The sequence below is a fragment of the Centropristis striata genome, chromosome 6 (genome assembly GCF_030273125.1).
Source record: "Centropristis striata isolate RG_2023a ecotype Rhode Island chromosome 6, C.striata_1.0, whole genome shotgun sequence".
Taxonomy (NCBI): Eukaryota; Metazoa; Chordata; class Actinopteri; order Perciformes; family Serranidae; genus Centropristis; species Centropristis striata.
The window spans coordinates 11,992,152-12,013,757 of NC_081522.1; the positions used below are offsets into that span (position 1 = coordinate 11,992,152).

The 21,606-nt window shown below is 37.3% G+C and overlaps 5 protein-coding genes across 7 annotated transcripts; 3 read left to right on the top strand and 2 right to left on the bottom strand.

Annotated features, from left to right (window-relative positions):
- The first annotated feature begins 369 nt into the window (after positions 1-369).
- idh3a (isocitrate dehydrogenase (NAD(+)) 3 catalytic subunit alpha) lies at positions 370-4,798 on the top strand. 2 transcript variants are annotated; one of them, XM_059335944.1, is made up of 12 exons: positions 423-455; positions 808-873; positions 1,585-1,647; positions 1,765-1,848; positions 2,009-2,123; positions 2,430-2,617; positions 2,794-2,927; positions 3,027-3,129; positions 3,274-3,338; positions 3,711-3,795; positions 3,934-4,086; positions 4,177-4,798. In XM_059335944.1, exons 1-12 carry the CDS (start codon positions 438-440, stop codon positions 4,258-4,260), a joined length of 1,158 nt encoding a protein of 385 aa, XP_059191927.1. In that variant the 5' UTR covers positions 423-437; the 3' UTR covers positions 4,261-4,798. The 2 variants fall into 2 exon arrangements, with proteins under 2 accessions (XP_059191928.1, XP_059191927.1); XM_059335945.1 differs by lacking the exon at positions 808-873 and having other exon boundaries at positions 370-455.
- Positions 4,799-4,945: 147 nt separating this feature from the next.
- acsbg1 (acyl-CoA synthetase bubblegum family member 1) lies at positions 4,946-9,850 on the bottom strand. Its single transcript, XM_059335940.1, has 14 exons — positions 9,591-9,850; positions 8,932-8,978; positions 8,569-8,837; positions 8,360-8,448; positions 8,089-8,209; positions 7,924-8,004; positions 7,687-7,836; positions 7,196-7,372; positions 6,909-7,090; positions 6,550-6,783; positions 6,248-6,465; positions 5,924-6,063; positions 5,495-5,741; positions 4,946-5,371 (listed from the first exon to the last, which is right to left on the bottom strand). Exons 1-14 carry the CDS (start codon positions 9,635-9,637, stop codon positions 5,295-5,297), a joined length of 2,079 nt encoding a protein of 692 aa, XP_059191923.1. The 5' UTR covers positions 9,638-9,850; the 3' UTR covers positions 4,946-5,294.
- Positions 9,851-12,122: 2,272 nt separating this feature from the next.
- dnaja (DnaJ heat shock protein family (Hsp40) member A) lies at positions 12,123-15,382 on the top strand. Of its 2 annotated transcripts, none has more exons than XM_059335942.1 (8): positions 12,123-12,280; positions 12,626-12,766; positions 13,699-13,873; positions 13,969-14,073; positions 14,159-14,386; positions 14,491-14,721; positions 14,818-14,918; positions 15,032-15,382. In XM_059335942.1, the coding sequence occupies exons 2-8, from the start codon at positions 12,635-12,637 to the stop codon at positions 15,245-15,247; spliced, it is 1,188 nt and encodes a 395-aa protein (XP_059191925.1). In that variant the 5' UTR covers positions 12,123-12,280; positions 12,626-12,634; the 3' UTR covers positions 15,248-15,382. The 2 variants fall into 2 exon arrangements, with proteins under 2 accessions (XP_059191925.1, XP_059191926.1); XM_059335943.1 differs by lacking the exon at positions 12,123-12,280 and adding an exon at positions 12,400-12,508.
- Positions 15,383-15,665: 283 nt separating this feature from the next.
- On the bottom strand, positions 15,666-17,233 carry rps27l (ribosomal protein S27 like). The gene is made up of 4 exons (XM_059335955.1): positions 17,114-17,233; positions 16,371-16,479; positions 16,015-16,125; positions 15,666-15,915 (listed from the first exon to the last, which is right to left on the bottom strand). The coding sequence occupies exons 1-4, from the start codon at positions 17,117-17,119 to the stop codon at positions 15,887-15,889; spliced, it is 255 nt and encodes an 84-aa protein (XP_059191938.1). The 5' UTR covers positions 17,120-17,233; the 3' UTR covers positions 15,666-15,886.
- Positions 17,234-18,013: 780 nt separating this feature from the next.
- Positions 18,014-21,237, top strand: LOC131973851 (ras-related protein Rab-8B-like). The gene is made up of 8 exons (XM_059335953.1): positions 18,014-18,459; positions 19,035-19,095; positions 19,182-19,242; positions 19,332-19,409; positions 19,536-19,625; positions 19,713-19,778; positions 19,866-19,916; positions 20,287-21,237. Exons 1-8 carry the CDS (start codon positions 18,336-18,338, stop codon positions 20,377-20,379), a joined length of 624 nt encoding a protein of 207 aa, XP_059191936.1. The 5' UTR covers positions 18,014-18,335; the 3' UTR covers positions 20,380-21,237.
- Positions 21,238-21,606: the final 369 nt, after the last annotated feature.

The following is a 21,606-nucleotide window of genomic DNA, read 5'->3' on the forward strand; positions in this document are numbered from 1 at the left end:
CTAACAATTTATCGTTAAACAGTTAAAGGTGACTCATATCTTCCCTCCTTTAAGAAGCGTTTTGTTTTGTTTTTAATTTAAATTGTATTACTCGAGACTACATATGAACTCACTTCCCTTACAACACAACGCTAACCTCAGAAGATATCCAAAATAAAAGCAAAGAGCATTCCGTTTCTAACGTTGCACTGGGTCCAAAATTGGTCGACATTAATCGAGAAACGAAAAAGAAGCATTATTGAATTAGTACACAATAATTTAAATATTCATTAATCATAATGTCATGTAATTTATTGTGATGATTTATAATAGGAGTTTATTTTGGAAAAAAAGGGCGTTCAGGGCGGAAATCCGCCTTGTGTCATGATTAGCTTAGCTTGACTCTGCTGCATCCATAGACATACTGCATCGACCTTGGCTAGCTGAATATTGCAGGGATGGCGTGGAGGTCAGCGGTATGTACGGAGAAACTATGTTAAATCGTTTATAAATATTGCACCAGACGCATGGCATTGTGTTTACTTTAATTAACAGGTTATTTTGACTGTCGTTCACAGTCAAAACCTGCAGGCATACCAGGGACAGAAGCTGCCTAGCTGAGAGCTAAAGCTACTTGCTTGTAGTTACTATGGCAACCCGACTCTGGACCGTTATTTAGCTATGCTAGCTAGCAAGTTATAATTAAACCAAAAGGATGACTTAGTTAGATAACTACGTGTTTTATTTTATTTTACGTTGTTGTCAAAGTTAATTCATAGCTGATTGCTCAATTTGAACACATGTCAATGAAATGTCCCTCATCTACAGATTCTTAACCTACTAAAACAGTGGGGTTTATCGCTCAATGGCAAGGATAAAATCAAGGCACAGGAAGTAAGTTAAGCTACGCATTAAAACGTTGTTTAGTGAAAGGAGCTAATGCTAGCTAGCAATCTCCCGCAGTAGTAATGCTATTAAAATCTGAAATGGGTATTTTGCTTTGCCATCATTTTAAAGTCAGAGCGCCTTTGCTACTGCACGCCTGCTGCCACCTCTGCAATTCAGCTGAATTGACATAAGGTGTAAGTCACTGTAAGCTGTCAGTTGTCTTTCAAAGCTTAAGGTGACCTCTTGCTTCGCTTTACCTATTGATGATCAGTACATTACCCTTATTTGGAGTGGTGGTTGGTTTTTTTAAAATGATCCCATGCTTATTAATTTGTTGATAGTGATTTACACTGAACACAACACCACATCTATCTAAGTCCATACTGACACAAATTGTCTGTGTTTCATGTGACAGCACTGTTTTAAATGTTTAGATAGGTTTACTACAGTTACCAAGGATTGGCACAACAGTAAATTCCTGTTACACCAAGACAATGCCTTACAGGTCAATAGTTCCTCAAATCAAGAATGTACTATAAAACATGAGAGTGCAAAATGTTTGGGTCATTCTGTTTCTAGTACATTCACTACTGCCACATGCTTTGCTCAGTTCACATTACATATGAATATGTATCTGTCTGTGAATGAATGTGAATAACTGGGAAGCGAAGTGTTTTATTTGTGCCTCTAAAAAATTGTTACCTTTTTTATTGTCAGGTATCACGGGTGGTTGGAGCTCTGAAGAAAGAGACGGCACAACACAGGACGTTTACGCGTGGGGTATGCATTGTTTATCTAGAGCTACTTTCCTGAGTATTTTTTGTTGGTTGTACTGTGACTCTGAAGTGTGTAATTCCTTTATCATTGAATGTTGTTTGTCTTTGTTCTGCCTCACAGATTCAAACTGTTACTTTAATCCCTGGTGATGGAATTGGTCCAGAGATCTCCACTGCTGTCATGAAGATATTTGAAACAGCTAAAGTTAGTACTGGAGTAGCAGAACAAAACATTATTCTTCACCAGGAACATTCACAGCAACACTTTAATTGCATTACTCTAGTACTGACACTCAAAACACAAATCAGATCAAATCAGAAACACAAAGTCTTGAAAGTCTGATTTCTTATGTACTTTGATGTAGGCACCAATTCAGTGGGAGGAGAGAAATGTTACAGCCATCCAAGGGCCTGGTGGCAAGTGGATGATCCCTCCTGATGCCAAAGAATCGATGGACAGGAACAAAATTGGCCTAAAAGGTGATCTGATCAATAAATTTACACTTTTTATTGCTGCCAGTATTGCTGGTGGTTTACCACCATTCAGCCACCACAGTAAAAATTGTGGAGTGAAATTGTTTAACAGATGTGAATTGTACTTGCCAGTTGAATAAAATAATTTCACCCTTTGTGTTTGAGAGATTTTAACAAGACTGATATGTTAAAGCTAAAAAAGAACATCTGTCATAGGAAGGATTAAAGTATAAATAAAAGGGGATTAATGGCAAGGAGAGAGATGCAGCAAGCTTTCCTGCAAGCTTTAATGTTCATTCCAAAAATCTACAGGCCCGTTGAAGACACCAATAGCTGCTGGTCATCCCTCTATGAACCTGCTGCTAAGGAAAACCTTTGACCTCTATGCCAATGTGCGTCCTTGTGTGTCCATTGAGGGCTACAAGACCCCCTACACTGATGTGAATCTGGTCACCATCAGGGAGAACACTGAGGGGGAATACAGTGGGATTGAACATGTGGTAAGACCCTTTAACCCTATTAATATTGTATCTTATTGCTTTTTCATGTTGTCCGTGCACAGACACCTTTTGATATTTAGGAATAGAGCCATTCAGCACCTGTTTTTTTTAGATTATTCATAAACTATTTACTTACAGATTTTACTTACATCTGTCTTGGATTTGTGTATTTTCAGATTGTGGATGGAGTTGTACAGAGTATTAAGCTGATTACAGAGCAAGCCAGCCAGCGCATTGCAGAATATGCTTTTGAATATGCCAGAAATAATCAGAGAGCCAGTGTCACTGCTGTTCATAAGGCCAATATTATGTAAGTCTTACTCAGTCCAAATTATTCAAAGTCACTTGTCAATTTTAAGATACTTGTTAAAATCAAATGCTTGTCCTCTGTTGACTTGTTTCTTTACAGGCGCATGTCTGATGGGCTTTTCCTACGAAAATGCAGAGAGGCTGCTGAAAAGCACAAAGATGTGAAATTTACAGAGATGTATTTGGATACTGTGTGCCTTAATGTAAGTCCCAATAGCTTCTGCTATGAATTAGTGTGGTGTGTGTAATGTTTTAACGTTGATGCATATAAAACAGTGTTTAATAATATGTTTTGTATATTAAGCATTCATCATTAATAGTGGCATTGTTTATACATGTTGTTATAGATGGTACAGGATCCAACACAGTTTGATGTATTAGTGATGCCAAATTTGTATGGAGACATTTTGAGGTAAGTAACATACATAGCAACCTGTTGTATTAGACAAATTGACACACATATTTAATTGTTCAGGCAGCACATACAGCTAACACATGCAGTATATTATATACTATTGTACATTAAAACAAATTACATCATTTACATGTACAAGAACTATGAGGCTAACCTGACCTTTATAAGTTGATAAAATTCAAAGAAAAAACAACTACATTGTGTGAAGTTGTGTTGGGAAAGTTGTGATGTACATTAGCAAATTACTCTGACATGTTCTACATTAGTTGCACATGATGTGCCTAGTATGTACATGAAATCTAATTTGTAAGGGCAATATGTATGAACAAGGATACATCTAAAGGTAACTGTATGTGTTTGTCATTACAGTGATCTTTGTGCCGGACTTATTGGAGGTCTTGGAGTGACTCCTAGTGGAAACATTGGTGCCAATGGTGTTGCCATCTTTGAGTCGGTATGTTCTTTTTATTTCTGTCTGAGACTTCTTCACAGAACATATTGTGCAGTGGAAGTTCATGGCATAGGATGAGGTAGTTAGTCAGGAATGTGATGTTTACCATGACAATATATTGTGATTAATTTCTCCTGTCAGGTTCATGGAACTGCCCCAGATATAGCAGGAAAAGACATGGCCAACCCCACTGCCTTGCTACTCAGTGCAGTCATGATGCTGCGGCACATGGGCCTGCATGGCTATGCCAAGAAAATTGAAACTGCCTGCTTTGACGTCATCCGAGACAAAAAGGTATTGTACTTTTCAAAATCTGAAGACATGCTGTTTTGGTTGTATGTTCCTTTCCTTATTTATAATGATTCTTTATTATCCATCTTCAAGGTTCTCACCAAAGACCTGGGAGGAAACTCAAAGTGTTCAGAATTCACAGCAGCAATATGTCAACGAGTGCGGGATCTGGACTAAAATGATGCTATTTAGACCACAAGTTTATTGTTAGCGTCTTTACTTAATCATGGCATGCTGCACATTATAAACCATATTATGTATTTAAAAAAGACTCAGGAATTAAAGATCCTGAATGTTTTATTATTTCCTCTGCACACTCCAAAGCACTGTCTTAAACTGTTGACCAACAGTTACTATATTATGTGATATATATTTTATTCCTGAACTGTTAAATCTGTGGTGAATATTGTCTATTTATTGGCTTTAATTGGCCTCTTGTCTAATGTAGTTGACACTGTTATTTTGACAAAAAAGATGCTAACTGTAACCTCCATTATCACTGCTGAAACACTCAGAAAAACTCAACATGTCAAACTCTTTAGAAAGTTACATTTGTGGATATAAAAGTACAGATAGACATTTTAATGATTTAAACATAATCAGGCTTCTATAACATGAAACTTGCAGATGTTTTGCACCAAGTCTTTTATTTCATGTCATACTGTTTTTCTTGATGCAAATATGAATGTATAAAGAAACATGAATATTACAAAGACATCAGAAATTCCAGCCTTTTATTCAGGGTTATGCAAATGACTTGTGGGTGTCATATGCCCTTTCAGTTGCTGTTATTATGGCCCCTGTGATTAGATTCATGGTAGAAAATAATGTCCATGTTTACGTTTTTATCCACATTCACTGAATACTGAATACCACATAATATTTACACAAAATACTGGGTAAGATTCTGTCATGCAAGTAAGTGGTACGATTCAAAGCAGTAAAATGATATATGACCGGAGAGAAATATGAACTAAAACATATATTTAAGCCTATGAGAAGATTCTCAGGATAATTCAGTATTTTAAACTAATTTCCTCTTAAATAGTCTTAAACATGAAATGTGGTTCCTGTATTATTTCTGTATTCTGACCATAAGATGCTGATAAAATTAAATTCCATGTATAAATGTCCATGAGAATGATGAGATATGCAAGTGACGCATGATTTTCATAAAAACAGTTCCACAGTCATTTCTTGGGAACATGACACTACTCTTGATAGAGGCTTTTGATGACATCATGGTACATTTCCAACACAACAGGGCGGTGGAGCTTCATTGTGGGACCTGAAATGAGGCAACAATTTAATGAGTTTGCTGCAGTCTAAAAAATGCATGGCTTTGAATACATAAAACATAATCAATTTAGTATTTAATATTATCTACTGATCTGTGTTTTGCTGAATTTACCCAGCTCGCCTCCAGAAACAGAGAAGTCCTTTCTGAGAATAGTCCATTTTTGTATGCGCTGGGCATTAGAGGTGGCTGCAGAGTTCACCCTGTTGATTCCGTCTTGAATGGCCCGGTACACTTCTTTGTCTTTCCCCTCAATGATGTCAGACACCTTGGTAGCTTGGGTGCCTAGCTGCCTGCAAATCTCCACAGCCTCCACACTGAGCTCGTCTGTTGGCTCCATGGTTTCTGTATTGCTGCAACACTGGGACACATAATTTATTATATATCTTTAGGGAGATTGAGAAGACATATTAAATAAAAGTTTTTTATGTCGTAAATGGTTTATTTGCAAAGATACATAACGTGACTTTACATAAAATATCGTTAGTGTCAAGAATATAATGCAGCATACTATTTTTCATTATCTGAATATTACCAAATTACCTTCAGTGTTAAAAGCATTGACAAGAACTTCCTCTTGTCCCCTATGAGCATGGCATTGCTGATGATAGGCAGCTCCTTTTTCACTGCTTCCTCTATGGGAACAGGGGGAATATTCTCCCCTCCAGCTGTGATGATCAGCTCTGAATGGAAAGTGAGAGATAGAGAGGGCAGCCTGACATTACAAGACTCATAACAACGATAATGGAGCTGTATGTTCTATCCAGAACAAGATGTGCTCAGGTGTTAGTAATGTACATAATGTGAGCTGGTGACTTATGACAAGCAATTTACTAACAACAGCCGTATTTGCTCAGACTGCTCTACCTTTTATTCTCCCTGTGATGTACAAGAAACCCTCCTCGTCTATCTTCCCCAGGTCTCCAGAATGCAGCCATCCGTCTTCATCCAAAGCTTCTCTAGTTTTGTCTTCCATGTTGAGGAAACCCATAAAAACATTTCGTCCCCAGAAGCAAATTTCACCTGTCCCCTCAGAGTCTACGTTGGCCATTTTGTATCGACAGCCAGGCACCACCTTACCGCAGCTTTGTCAGAGAAAACAATTCATTTATTTAATATTCATGAAATTTAAAAAGTATGGCAAATCATACATTACATTTTTTTTTTACCTTGGCAGTTTGTAAGCTTTGGGACATGACATAAAGTGAGGTCCTGTACTCTCACTCATGCCATATGCCTCATACAGACGGATATTGAGGCCCAGGAAAAACTGCATTGTTTCACTCCCGATAGGTGCTGCTCCAGAGAAGAACTTCTGACAGCAAGACAGGCCCAGCTCAGCACGGAGCCTCTGCAGTACAAGGCTGTCAGCCAAGGTGAAGAGGAATGGTTTTGGATCATCCCTGGAAAAAATGTTAAATATCACTATAATTAAATCATCTGACTCTAAAAAGTGCAGTTATGTATGCAGTTTGGTTGCTTATTTATATCCCTGAATTATTAAAAAAATCAAGTTTCATTAACTTACTTTTGCGTGCACTTTTGATTGGCTTCCAGACTGACTGACATCGCCCATGTCACCAGTTTCTTCTTCACATATCCACACTCACTGATTGCTTGTTTTATCTTCTCCATCATTTTCTCCCATACCCGTGGGACACCCATGTGGGATGTAGGACAAACTTCTCGCAGAGTTGTTATCAGGCTTCCCTACAACACATGAAGTACACAAAGCACATTGCTTTTAAAGCCCCATGTCAAAAATAAATACTATTTCTGATACTAAACATGTGTGATTCAGGTAGGTTTATTCACCTTTAAGGCATCTGGCTGTGCAAAGTATACCAGCTCACCATACTGGATGCCGGTCCAGAGGTCAAAGATCTGAGCAGCGATGTGGCTGAGAGGCAGGTAGCTCACCAGTGACTCCTGCTTAGTGTCGGCTGGCTGCATGTCCCCGGCGCTGCTGGCATGATTGGCTGTCCATGTGATCTGGATATTCAACATAGATTAAGATACATTAAAATAGAGAAGCAATGGTAAAATAAAAAATCCATAAAGTCCATTCTTTTTATGATCAAAAATTGTAAATTGATAGTTATTTACACAAAAATGGTAAAAACTATTTTAATTATAACTGTACTTTAATCACTATGCAAATAATGTATAAATGTAGTTGACCTACCAGCAAGTTAAAAATATAGTCAGTTAAACTACAACTTACATGTAATTCACTACCCGCAAACATAATAATAACATCTGACTCTAAATGAGTAAAGATGAATAATAGTCATATTAAAGCTTACATTGTCATGACTAAGCATGACTCCTTTTGGCTTGCCGGTGGTGCCAGAGGTGTAGATCAGGACGCAGCATTGGTTTGCTCTCTGGCTGCCGATGATGTCCTCCAGCTCTTTCTCAGAAACATCCAGGCCCTGGTCCATGAACTCCTCCCACTACCCCAAAAAAGAAACATACAGCATCAGAGCCTGAGCTCAGCAGTCACTTTTATCATCTCATGTGGTGATGTCAGGAGGACTTACAGAGTAAAGATTGGAGACGTTCTGCAGGGGTTGTCCACTGTACTGAACTATGGCTTTCAAATGGGGCAGTCTGTCACTTATCTAAAGTGTCAAGAGGAAGGAATTTACCACAGTGTGTCTTGCATGTTGATAAAGATCTTCATATATTGAAGTGACAGTACATACCTGCAGGATTTTTTCCAATTGCTTTTGGTTTTCCACCACAATAATGTTGGCTTTGGAGTCACTAGCCACATACTGGCAAGCTTCTGGTGAGTTTGTGGCATAAATTCCTGTCATTATCCCCCTGTTGGTAGAATGAAGGACATTAAAGAAAGAATGTATCATTGCAGGAGCAGACAAAAATAATGATAACAGCACAATAATAACATCACTGTTTGTTTGGGTACAGGTATAGGCTGATTGAGATCAGTGCTGTAGGGTGTGTCTTTCTCACCCCGCCATGATGGCTCCGACTGCAGAGAAGAACCATTCTGCTGAATTGAATCCTAGTATTGCCACTCCATGGAATCGCTCCAAACCAAGCTGCATACATTAACAAACTTTTTTGTCTTTTCTTTTTTGTAAATCTACCCAATGATAGTATTCAACAGGTATACTATAGTATGTGTCACAGATAATATGTTCCCTTTTTGTATAGCATACCTTTATAAAGCTCTTGGCTGCTCTCCGGCAGAATTGATAATACTCTAAGAAAGTGATCTTTTCCCATTTGTTGTCCTTCTTGCTGGCGAGTGCATACATGTTCCCATATTTTTCAACTGAGGCTTTGAACATTTGGTGAACTGTGACAGGTTCCTCCAGACATCCGTCTTCAATTCTCAGTCTTACTGAGCCTTTAGCATCAGTAGTCCAAAGAGAATAAGCTGAAGCAAGAGGTGTGCCAGCAATCCCATCTTCTATGTTGTGCTTTCCTAAAATCAGACAGAAAGCGAATCTGAAAAACAAATCCTTCCCACCAAGGAACAAAACCATCTCATTCAGCAGACTCATGTGCTCATAACTCACCTACAGAGGCATGTTCTGTCTGCACATGTGCCATAGACTCCCGGACACTAAAAAATGTAGAGGAAACATGAGCTCCAAACAGTTCTGATTCATACACAATCCACCTCACATTGTGGCAATAGGGCTGCTGTTCTCATTTCATCACATGGGTCTAATTTTCAGCTGCGCTGTTTACCCAACACAATGTCAGGCTTTTGGCAGAGCCAAAGCCCCCTTGCTTTGTTTGACAGAGTATGTTCAGTGAAAGCTGAAAGACTGTTCACTCTTAGTCATTTAAATTCTTATTTTGATATACATTTTGTCGGATTTAATCAGAGGATTTGAACGAAAAAATTGCAAACCATCTACTTCACAAAATACATTAACTTTTGGATTCTTTATCTTTAGCCTATGCTTAGATTGGATGGCCATTTTAATACAAAGTGGACAGAAACATTCATTCAACAACTTCGGCAAAAGAGTTGATAATCAGAAAAGTCAGAAAATCTGGTTTGACTTTGATTGCAGTGAATTTGTATGCTAACTGGTGAATCTGGTTCATTCAGCCTTCAATGAAAAGTGGTGCAACTTATCCCACAGCCAAACAAAACTTTTGATGAGACCATAGCAGGTCCTCCTTCTCTAGATAACAACAATTATAATAACTTTAGGTTGCTTACCTGTTCTGAAGTTGATCAGCTCCCTTCTCCTCATCAGAAAAGTCCATATTGTTAGTTGTAGATCTCTTGGTAGTAACTACAGGTTATGCAAGATGAAATACTTAAAGAAGAAACTTTTCAACTCTGACTGGTGGGAATCAGAAAATCTTTTTGTTGGACAAGCAAACCTTAAATACATGTGTTTTTGAGGAACTGGTAAAGTAGAAAGACATGCACTCAAACAAGCCCCATGAAGTCATTAATGGTTGAATCAGAAAGTCCACGTGTGCACTGCATTGGCCCACTTGCTCAAGAACATGTCCAGAATTTGAATGAGCTTAGCCTTTTCACATGTAAAACAGTGTGATTATAATTTTAAATGTCACAGAGAAAAGTAAAACCCAAATCATAACAATACTTTAAACTTCGACCAAGGTATATGAGTTACAGTATCTATCTGATGAAATTATAATAGCCCAATATGTGAGTTTAGTATTCCAAATGTAATAAATTGTAATATTATGTAACTTTATATGGGCTTCCTTACTTTAAGGCCTTCCGATGTATACCTGACAGAAAGAACTTTTTTGATCCGAAGCATGTTTATACTTGAGGTTCATTCAAATTTACTACTATGACAGGCTTTTAATTACATTCCCAAACTCTGTAGACATGTTCTGGAAGTAGCACTTTTATTTATTTTCATTTACTCAAGTAGTTAATTACACTTTTGTGGTACTATTTCCATTTCCTGCTACTTTATACTTCTGCTTTACCATCTTTTAATGGACACATTCTACTTTTCATTCTGATTTGTCTTTTTTTATTGCTGTAGTTACTTTGCAAGTACAGTACCAACACAAAATATGTTCTGATATTGTTACGGATTAAGCTACCCAGCAGTTTATACATTTGTTCAAATTAGTAGCATCTTTACCAGCTGCGACATCAAAGTGATGCTCACATATTATGCATAAATAATTACAATGCACATGTGTTATATATAGCAATAGTTGTGAAATAGGTCATTAAGGCTTTCGGGGTAAGCTCTATTTTAGCAAAATATTTTGGCTGTTGTGCTCCAAAAATTGTTCTGGAGCAACAGATGTAGCCAAAAATAGCCCTGCCTCACATTCTCTGGATCACTCCTATTAGACAAGAATGGAACAACCCATAGACTGTGACAGGTAGGCTATTTCTGAACATGTTTTTACATGTTAAAACGTACATTTTTAACACGTTAAAATGGAAAATTGTATTACTTTTATCATAGGCCTATTAAAACGTCAATAATTGCGTTAAAATTACGAATTTTACCTTATTTCCCCCCTTTTTAAGAAAAATTAATTTCTTAATGCAATAAAAAAAGCCAGCTAATTAGAGGTTAAAACCTTTTTAACACATTAAAACATCAAATTGCAACATGTTAAAAAATCCATAAATAGCCTTAAATATTTATTTTTATTGTGTGACAATGGTCATTTTTACAGGCTAACAAGTTTAAAAGTAAATTTTAAAAAGGTAATTTTAATGCATTCAAACATTGATTTTCAACAATTTAAACATTGTTATTATACAATATTGATTGTAACTGATTGTAATTTATGTGCCAAATTGTAGGCCACCTTATAAAGGCAAGACTATGTCTACATTCCTTGTTGACAGAGGTAAAAAGTAACTAAGTATGATAGCTAGCCTACAGATACAGTCTACTATAGACTCTGCCTCTACTCCGCTGCAATTCAGAATAACAGCAATAAGCTCCATCTCAACTGCAATATTATAATACTATGCAACAGTAATAATACAATACACATAGTTTAGTTTAGTTTATTATTAAGATCCACATTAGCTGCAGCAAAGCCACAGCTGTTCTTCCTGGGGTCCAACAGTGTCAAATATAAAGTTGAAAACACAAAACATAAACATTATAGAAATTAAAAACAAAAACAAAATTAAAAACAAATAACAAGTGAGCAATATGCTTCACCTAAGAAAACAAAAACAGAGTGAGCGTTTACACTTCTTAACTATGCTTCATTCATTCTTCGTTATATTGATTATTAACATACTAATCCATATTATACACATTTCTACATATCATATGTGTATAAATCATTACACAATCTACTAACACATAATACATATAATTTTGTATATATATAAATATTCTACAGCATATACATTATTATAACACATATAATATATTTATAGAAATATACTACATACATATAAATATACCATGTTTTCTTACTTTGATAAATACAGTTTTATTATTATTTTGAATTGCTTTATGTTAGTGGTGAGTTTGATATTTTAAGGCAGTGAATTCCATTCTTTCATACCTCTATACAGAACCGTGCACTTGATGGCGTTATATCTTGCTTTAGGTAATGTAAAGTTTCCTACAGCTGCATGTCTGGTGATATATTTATGACTCTCTGCACTAAAAGCGAGGTTTTTAAGTACAACTGATAGGAGGTATTCTAACTTCTACGCTCCCCACCCACCTCCACCTCCACCCTCTCCTCCTCCTCCTCCTCCTCCCAGGTCTTTTCTAGACTGCCGGTCCAACGACACATCCGGCCACTCTTCTCAGAGAGCCCTCCAGAAAGTTCTCCGTCGCGGAGCGGCTATAAGAACCAGCCATCTTCCCTCACCAGCCTCTGCGTAACTCGAGCGACAGCTAGGATAATAATATCACCTGGCAAGTAAGTATACTACACTGTAATTTGAAAGACTACTTCGCCGCATGGCTAATAAATGCTAACAGTTTCAATGAGGCGTAACGTAATGTAACGTAGTGTGAGGTGGCCAGCCGCTGACATTTAACAACACGTGCTGCCTTTGGTAACGTTCCTCACATCCGTTAAAGGCGTTTACCTTAATTTTAACGTCTTTAAAGCACAAGTCCTGTGTAATGTGAACTTTGTTCCTTGGTAACAGCTTTCCGAGTTAAAGATTCATGTCATGTGGTTATGTTACTATCAGTACGCTATCGGCAACACTGCTCATATGTGCATTATGCTAATGTGTTTATGCTTCATTTATTTTAGGTTTTCACCATGGTTCGCGAAACCGGCTACTACGATTTACTGGGTGTCAGCCCCGGCGCCTCACAAGATGAACTCAAAAAAGCCTACAGAAAACTCGCGTTGAAATATCACCCCGACAAGAATCCAAATGAAGGAGAGAAGGTAAGTTAACGGTAGTTACATAACGTTATAGATAGAGACCCTTAGTGTGCCCCTGCAGCCGTTTATGGACGGCTGCCCTTTCTAATTTTAAACAGGACGCCTGGTTGAATGGGAACTTTCTAGAATTATCTCGCAGCTTCTCTATCGAAATACAGGAACATCATCCCTTCTGACACAGAGTTGAAATACCTCATGCCATAATGACAGTGGTTGTAAATAATAGTGTTTGAACTAAAATTAATAATGAATGAATGAATGGACTCATTAGGTTGGTTTTTGGAAATAACTTGGACTGACACATTATAGATGCCAGACATCAACACATTTAGTATCAGTTTCATGCAATATGGTGAATATGTACTCCAAGTAATCCTAATATAATCTGTTGGTCTTAATTGGTATTAAAATGTATTGCGTAAATCTTTCAAAAAGTAGTAAAAAAGCTGAGACATGAGAAAATAAGATTTTGTAAATCCTGCATTGTAAAATCCTTAAACAATTATCATTAACATCATGCAGATCAGGATAGCGGAACCAACAACAATCATAATTTATTTTCGGCTGGGATGCTCAGAGCAGATGATCTGGTGGTCTGTTAGCTATCTATCACTGTAGCTTGGCATGGGGAAGTGCAAATTCAGTGAAAATTTATACAAGATTTCCTGACATGTCTGAAACTAATTTTTTTATTGTATTTTATGCACACACAAAAAATCAAACTCACCATAATGGAAAAACCCTTTAACAACCACTAGTTATTTCCCAGTTCTGTTCTACCCTTGTCCCAAACAAAAGTTATTTTTTTTATGTTACAAACATTTGGCCAAAATTGCCCATAACTCCAAGTATTTCAAGAGTAGTGATTTCGTATGAATAAAAGCTTTAAATGCAGGCTTGCTTTTAAAACTTACTGTTTTTTTTTATTTCTACAGTTCAAGCTTATATCTCAAGCATATGAGGTGCTGTCAAACCCAGAGAAGAGAGAATTGTATGACCATGGAGGAGAACAAGCAATCAAAGAGGGAGGCATGGGTGGAGGAACTTCCCCAATGGACATGTTCAACATGTTCTTTGGAGGTGGAGGAAGGATGCAGAGGGAGAGAAGAGGTAATATTTATATAACTAACATAGCAACAAGCTGTTTCTATATACAGATACTCACAGCTAACTGTTTAACTTGTTTGTTTGCGCTTCTCCTGTAGGAAAGAATGTTGTCCACCAGCTTAGTGTTACACTGGAGGAGATGTACAAAAGCAGCACGAGGAAACTAGGACTTCAGAAGAATGTAATTTGTGAAAAATGTGAAGGTATGCAGTATTTTTGTTTTTTAAATCCCATATTCAATGAAAATTGTGAAAAGTTCAGTAAATTACAATATCCTATTTGATACAGGTTATGGTGGTAAGAAAGGTACCTTGGAAAAGTGCTCAAGTTGCAAGGGAAGAGGTGTCCAAATCAAGGTGCAACAGATTGGGCCAGGCATGATTCAGCAGATCCAAAGCATGTGCTCCGACTGCCAGGGACAGGGCGAGAAATTTAGCTCGAAGGACCGCTGCAAAAACTGCAATGGACGCAAAGTAGAACGCAAGAAGAAAATTCTTGAGGTTCACATTGACAAAGGTAGGTCATCCTCCATCTGAGATACAGATTTTTTTAGGAAAATGTAGTTATTCATGTAAATGTTTTGCAACACAAATTAAATTGAAGACTAATGTGTTGTGTAGGTATGAGAGACGGCCAGAAAATAACATTCAGTGGAGAAGGGGACCAGGAACCTGGACTGGAGCCTGGTGATGTAATCATTGTTCTGGATCAGAAGGATCACCCCGTGTTCCAGAGAAAAGAGGATGATTTGACAATGAAGATGAACATCAAACTCGCTGAGGCCCTGTGTGGTTTCAAGAAGACCATTCAAACACTAGATGACAGAATGCTCATCATCAGCTCACATCCAGGTAATTGACTGAGATTAACTGGTCTCCAGCTCTGCCTTGTCTGGTACACTGATTGTAATTCAGATTTCATTAACATCTGTCTTTTTCTTTCAACAGGTGAAGTAATAAAGCACAATGACATCAAATGTGTTCAGAATGAGGGTATGCCAATTTATAGGGATCCTTATGAAAGGGGACAGCTTATCATCCATTTCCAGGTAAGGTACACACAAAACAAAAACATGTCACCAGTGGGACAGAACTCTGGATTAAAATTAGATTATGTTGCACAGGAAACATTAATTTCAGCTAATTGTAATTTATCCTGCAGGTGGAATTTCCAGATAAATACTGGCTACCAGAGCATCTAATGTTCCAGCTGGAAAGACTGCTTCCTCCCAGGGAGGATGTGATGATTTCTGATGACATGGAAGAGGTGAATCTCTGTGAGGTGGATGAACGGACACAACAGAGAAGCTCGAGTCGGGAGGCGTATGAGGAAGACGATGAGAGTCCCAGAAGCGGAGTGCAATGTCAGACGCAGTGATTAAAGTCCGATAAAGATGTGTTTTAGAGCATGTGGGTTGTTATGAATTTTTGTTTTTTTTCCCTTTCATGAATATGCCTTCAAAGTCCCATTTTCACAGTAATGCAATGCAAGAAACATTAGGTTTGAAACTGGTGCTTAAGCCATTTTGTGTGTGATTTTCTTGGGACACAAATATGCAAGTGGAGTTCTCATTTCACAATTTGTGTTCCAAGTTATCAAAACTGTATTTTAATGTCTGTGTCTTATATGTTCTCTATTTAAGGTCCTCTTTTATATACATTTCCTAAGAAATCTATAGCACATGTTTTCTTTTCAGAAACTGAAAAGACTACTTGTATGCTTTCTGTGAAGGTAATTTCAGTCATGACAAAACATTTTTGCTTATTTCTCAATAAAAGTCCCAGAATGCTTCAAATTTATAACAGACCTCTTTATTGACTCAGTGAGATTTTAGTTTCATCATCTTGGATATTAAAATTTTTGCTACTTTATAAATTTATCATAAAAGCTGATCATCTGTACAGTGACAGAACCTGCCATTAGTGAATGCACAACTCTTGAAATTTATTGGGGAAAATAAGGGATTTATCAACAGCATGGCTTAATTACAGACATGATTCAGTGTGCTATCCCTTTTTAATGCTGCTTCCTCCTGAAAGAGCAACCTGTAAAACAAAATATTAAGATTAGACAGCCTTCTACTTATAGATATGTAATTTTAACACTGTATACAAGATACAATTCAACTTTTGGTAATGTTTTACCTTCTGTCAGTCTGGCCTTTCCTCCTTTTGACTGGCACAACACAGTTGAGCATCCCACACAGAGTACAACTGTCTGTGCATGGCTGAACACTGTGGTTATCTTGTAGCAGCCTGCAAAGAAACGGTATTAAACTGTTAAAAACACAATATTCCAAATAAAGAATTTTTAAAATGCACTTAACTGACGGTTTCAGAAATGTAGAGTATATAATGTGATAAAAAATATGGCTGAATTACTGCAAAACGACAAAAGAAACATGACGTGACTTCAGCCCACGCCTGACCACACAAATTGCCTAAAAACACTGCATCTTCATGCATAGAGCAATTAAATCTACAGTATTGCTGTAAGTTACCTGGGCACTTCACGTCCATAAAGTATGAGTTAGGGCTCTGAACCAGTCTTTTCTTTTTATGCTGTCTTCTTTCATGGTCAATAGAAGGGTGGAGGAGGTCTCTGGCAAGCTAGAGTGGTGAAAAACAAAACAAATCAGATATGACATTCGACAGTTTTTTGACCTGACCCAAGTTTAGTAAAAGAAGTGAGTGCAACAGCGGTAATTAAAGTGCATCATCCTACCATTACTTAGAACCGTTTTAATAGTTACAACACTTGATCCTTTGATCAACAAAGTATTATGCTTTTAATCGACAGACAACACATGGCAAATCAATCCAGATGTTAGCTAGCGAATGTTTCAGTAACACCGTGGCTTAAGTAGTGAATTTACTTTGTTTGCGTATACTCTATGATGTGAGAGGAATTCTTAGACGGGCCTTGTGTAAAGAAAATACAGGCACAGACTATTTCTTGATCCGAAATAACTCCGCAACAGGATATATCACATTCACGTTAGATACCGTTGTATTCCAGCAAATAGTCGCCTCCCATGACACGCAGGGCTAACGCTATGTAAGCTAACTTTCGCTCCATGTGCTGCTGCTGCTAACGTTACATATCAACGACACAAGTTTGAGGTTTCAGAGCACAAACACAACCGCACCGTGTGACGGGGGGAACTCAACAAAAGATGCACTGTGAGTTGACAACACTGTAAAATTAACACAAATAAAAAGAAATGACCACACTGTTACTTACAGGCATCTTTACTGTGCTAGGCTCGTTTTCCTGCGCATACGAGGGCTGGTTGGACAGAAACAGGGGCTGTTCACTGACAGGAACTGTGGTTAGCCGACCTGCGATATCACTGAATATTTTTTGTGAACAAGTTATCTTTAAAAAAACCTTGACAATGGCCTTCAATAAAACTTATAAAAAGTTTGGTCTTAGGCCAACGGAACTTGAGGTAGTCTTTGTAAGGATTTATATAGCATATCTGACATTTATTTTCTCAATTTCTCATCAACTAGCCCTATATAAATATTTGAAAAAGTATTTGTGGCTGTTTGTTGCAGTTGGTAAGTAACAAATCGACACCCTGTTAAAATAATCGTCTTACTCATTTTTTTCAAGTTTTGCAGGAAACAAAAAACTTCACCAAAAGTGTAACATATTGACATTTGTTGATCATTTCACTCAAAAAGGATGTAACAAAGGATGGCTATTGGCATAGTAATAACACTGTGTGTAAATTATGTAACTTAAGATAAATCAATTACTTAGGGAATTTTTTGAACATGCCTTTGTGACTTAAGCAAGATATGGTAACACTTTATTTTGAAGGTGTCTACAAAGAGTCACACAAGCCTGTCAGAAACATGACATGACAAGTATCATGAGCATTAATGTTACTTCAAAGTAAGACATCATGCCACTCTTATGTAGACACATTCAAAATAAAGTGTTACCATATCTTGCTTAAGTCACAAAGGCATGTTCAAAAAAATTGCCTAAGTCACATTTTATTTTGATTTAGGCATAATAAATCCACTTAAGTCACACACTTGACATAGGCCATTATCTTAAAGGGGTAAAATCACATGATCTGATCAACTGAGGGTGTAGGCGATTTTACCATAGGGGCCGGCTTCATGAGGAGATGATTTAGGCAAAAGAAATGTGTTTTTATGTAGGACTTTTTAAAATCATTACTGGAGATCATCACAATTAAATTGATCAAATAGTAAAAATAAATTGATGAACAAAGGAATGCATACGACCACCCACTGTGTTTGTATTTTATCAACTCGACTCGCCCCCGCATCCATTTAAACTACATAGACCATGATGCCTATCGGAAAGTGACGTCACTCATCTCGGCACCGGTCTGCTGCTAGTCTGACTGCCACAGACAGCAGACAGGGGATCCCGGCTCAGCGGCCTTATATTGTCGAAACGTTGAACTCTACGGTGTGTTTAAATGGCAAAAACGTACGATTATCTATTCAAACTGTTGCTCATCGGAGACAGCGGAGTCGGCAAGACATGTCTGCTGTTCAGATTCAGCGAGGACTCCTTCAATACCACCTTCATATCCACAATAGGTGAGTACCCTGGAGCCGCCCCTATAGATAAATCTGACATAATGTGTGCCCATATCAACGGATTGCACTGTTGTAGTCATTATTAGTCATGCTATAGTCGTATTATTACCTATTTACTTATATTATAAAGGCTCAAGTTGTTTAAAGTGGAATTTACTGCATAAGAGCAGGACAATGGGTCTGAGACACACATTCTAATGATCTCCTGTCCTTGATGGATCATAGGCACCTGTGAGTATTATTATAGTATACAATATTCAATAAGATCAACATTATGATGTTCGATCTTTGGAAACCTTTTCTAAAATGGAAAACTTTTTTTTGTACCATTTACAGTTGTTATAATACTGTTATATCCTCCATGAAGCTTGATGGTACACTGCAGCAGTTAGTTGACATTGAATGATGTCATCTTATAACATAGGATCAACAGTCAATTATAACGTTACTTTTGATCACAAAGGGCAGCTGGTTAGTGCAGAAGTGTGCCATGCATTTTAGGCCTGAGCAAAATGTTTAATAATTACATGTAACTAGTCAGTACAGTAAGCATCTGTTTGTTTATTCAATTGCAGGAATAGACTTCAAAATCCGAACCATCGAGCTAGATGGAAAGAGAGTCAAACTCCAAATTTGGTAAGTGTAATTTGAGTTGGCTTTTTCCTCTTTCTGTAAAAAAAAAAATCTGACTGTGAAATGAATCTGTGCTTTGATGTTTATAGGGACACTGCAGGGCAGGAGCGGTTTCGCACCATAACTACAGCCTACTACAGAGGAGCAATGGTAAGTCCACATTACAGCCTGCACTTTTTCTCCAATAGCTTTCTTTTACATAAAACATGATCTAAAATATTGCTTCTTTTTCTCCACAGGGCATTATGTTGGTCTATGACATTTGCAATGAAAAGTCCTTTGAAAACATAAAAAACTGGATTAGAAATATTGAGGAGGTAAGCTTTGAATTGAAACTTGTATTAGTAGTTTAACTCATATTTTTGCATACAATTAATTTATATGTGGTAGAAATTGCTATCTGATACACAATTTTACATAATGAGTCTTTTAACTTCTCCCAGCATGCCTCTTCTGATGTGGAGAAGATGATCTTGGGTAACAAGTGTGACATGACTGACAGGAGACAGGTGTCCAAAGACAGGGGCGAGAAAGTGAGTCACTCATTAATAACCGAGCAGCCTCAAACAAATTGGAATGCCATGCACTTCTAAGTCACATTGTATTTTTATCTCTCTCAGCTGGCTATTGATTATGGAGTTAAGTTCTTGGAAACCAGTGCAAAGTCTAGCTTAAATGTGGAAGAGGTAAGCATATTTTTGTTAACCCTGAAAGCACCATATAACATGGCCTGTAAATATGTAGATTAAACATGTTTTTCTTTGTCAATCTAGGCTTTCTATAACATGGGAAGGGACATATTGCATAATCTGAGCGCAAAGACGGTGAGTGATTAATAGATTCTTATAATCAGTTGCAAGGGTGACATTTCCACTGGGGGTGGGTTATGTTTTTTTTCCAAGTCTGAATATACTAAGTATTCTCTAATATATGTGAAAATTGAACATATTTAAGACAAAAGCATAATAAAGTTTGAGCTCTCTACTAATGAAAACCAAACGCATTCATTGACATTAGTTTATAAATAATACTGAAATAAGCATAGCATTTGTACTGTTTTTCGAAAGCCTCATAACCAGTCTTATAATATGTTTATATGCTAGACTGATATGAATATAAATGCAGGAACGAAAGCTATGCCCTTGACAGGGTTGGTTGATAACATTTCTCCACTATCAAATCTTTCCTTGCTAGACTGACAACAATGCCGGAGGATCAGGCAAACCAGTCAAGATCACAGAGAAGAAGTCGAAGAAGATAAAATTTTTCAAGTGTTCGCTCCTCTAGGCTTAACTTTTCTAGTGTGACTTTGCTGTTTTGGAGAGCTCCTGCCTCCCGGGCGTCCTTGCGGCAGCGGCAGCAGTGATAATATTCAGAGGGCCTTACTGCCAGCTGAAGCTCACAGGTTCATGAGTGGTTGAAATGCCATCCTGGTCTGCTGCTGACTAGAAGAGGATCAATGAGGAATGAGGCCTAATACTGTATATCCGCTCATGCAAAAGACTCGTGCATGATCATCATCAGCGGTTTGTAGCTGGTCTAGCAGGACCTGCTCACAGGAGGCAGTGATTCTGTTGGCATTTATAATACCTCTGCCGGATTACATGAAAATAGACTTCATTAAATATAATAAAGTTCCACATAGTTGTCTTATAACCGGAGAAAAACATTCAGATCCTTTCATAAATTGTAGCAGTTTTATACAAACTACCTGTTGTCATATTTACTATGATGATGCTGCCAGATGTCAAGTGTCAGCATTGATTGTATTTGTCTGTATAAATTCATGTATACTAATATGCCTATAGTCTCTCACTGGCATCATTTCTATTTGTTCATGTGTGCCTCAAAGGAGTCACATGCAGTTTTGTGATAGAAAAGACAAAAATATGTATGAACATAACCTACTGTATTTTCTTTTTTGGAAACTTAATCATACAGGTTTCTGTGTAAAATGAAACTGTGAAAGATTGTTTGTTTCTTGGGAGATGTACCTAACTACATATTGTTATGAGATTGTCAGTATTTGCATGAAAGCTATAAGGATACCTCTGAATGGAACATTATTAAGCACATTTTTGCAGTATCTGTAAAGAAAATGTTTACAGACAGTATTTGAAATTGTCAATCGTATTTAGGAAATTCATGTTATTGATGTTCACAATGTCACAATGTCAGCACAACTAACTGGTGTGTAAATACTTTATTTTCACCGTAAAATGTAGACATCCAACATGAAAACACAATAACTGGGAAAAGCTGTAATGTGAATGATTGTAAACTACTGTACGTTACACTGGTGAACGACAGTAAAGAAAGTGGATCTTTAAAAGAAAGAGTCATGTTGATTTTCACTACTAACATTAACTGCATGATTGAAAACAATAGATAGTTAGGGATTGGCATTTCTGTCTTCCTATTTTTATAAGTATTGTGAAAATTCTTCAGTGGTGATCTCCAGTCGATGTCAGGCTTTTTCTCTGCCTAGCAGATTTCAGTTCCTCTTCCTTCTTT

What these genes read in the sequence shown, in the direction of transcription:
- rps27l (XM_059335955.1), bottom strand. An exon ending in TATGGACGTGAAGTGCCCAG is followed by an intron (nt 16,126 to 16,370) that starts GTAACTTACAGC and finishes GTTTCTTTGCAG; the next exon opens with GCTGCTACAAGATAACCACA. An exon ending in AAAGGCCAGACTGACAGAAG is followed by an intron (nt 15,916 to 16,014) that starts GTAAAACATTAC and finishes TTTGTTTTACAG; the next exon opens with GTTGCTCTTTCAGGAGGAAG.
- LOC131973851 (XM_059335953.1), top strand. Translation starts at nt 18,336, where the DNA reads ATGGCAAAAACGTACGATTATCTATTCAAACTGTTGCTCATCGGAGAC. An exon ending in CACCTTCATATCCACAATAG is followed by an intron (nt 18,460 to 19,034) that starts GTGAGTACCCTG and finishes ATTCAATTGCAG; the next exon opens with GAATAGACTTCAAAATCCGA. An exon ending in CTAGCTTAAATGTGGAAGAG is followed by an intron (nt 19,779 to 19,865) that starts GTAAGCATATTT and finishes TTGTCAATCTAG; the next exon opens with GCTTTCTATAACATGGGAAG.
- acsbg1 (XM_059335940.1), bottom strand. Translation starts at nt 9,637, where the DNA reads ATGGACTTTTCTGATGAGGAGAAGGGAGCTGATCAACTTCAGAACAG. An exon ending in AATTGGAAAAAATCCTGCAG is followed by an intron (nt 8,005 to 8,088) that starts GTATGTACTGTC and finishes TTGACACTTTAG; the next exon opens with ATAAGTGACAGACTGCCCCA. An exon ending in CATCACAGGGAGAATAAAAG is followed by an intron (nt 6,064 to 6,247) that starts GTAGAGCAGTCT and finishes CTTTCCATTCAG; the next exon opens with AGCTGATCATCACAGCTGGA.
- idh3a (XM_059335944.1), top strand. An exon ending in AGATATTTGAAACAGCTAAA is followed by an intron (nt 1,849 to 2,008) that starts GTTAGTACTGGA and finishes ACTTTGATGTAG; the next exon opens with GCACCAATTCAGTGGGAGGA. An exon ending in ACAGTGGGATTGAACATGTG is followed by an intron (nt 2,618 to 2,793) that starts GTAAGACCCTTT and finishes GTGTATTTTCAG; the next exon opens with ATTGTGGATGGAGTTGTACA.
- dnaja (XM_059335942.1), top strand. Translation starts at nt 12,635, where the DNA reads ATGGTTCGCGAAACCGGCTACTACGATTTACTGGGTGTCAGCCCCGGC. An exon ending in GATGCAGAGGGAGAGAAGAG is followed by an intron (nt 13,874 to 13,968) that starts GTAATATTTATA and finishes CTTCTCCTGTAG; the next exon opens with GAAAGAATGTTGTCCACCAG. An exon ending in TGAGGTTCACATTGACAAAG is followed by an intron (nt 14,387 to 14,490) that starts GTAGGTCATCCT and finishes TGTGTTGTGTAG; the next exon opens with GTATGAGAGACGGCCAGAAA.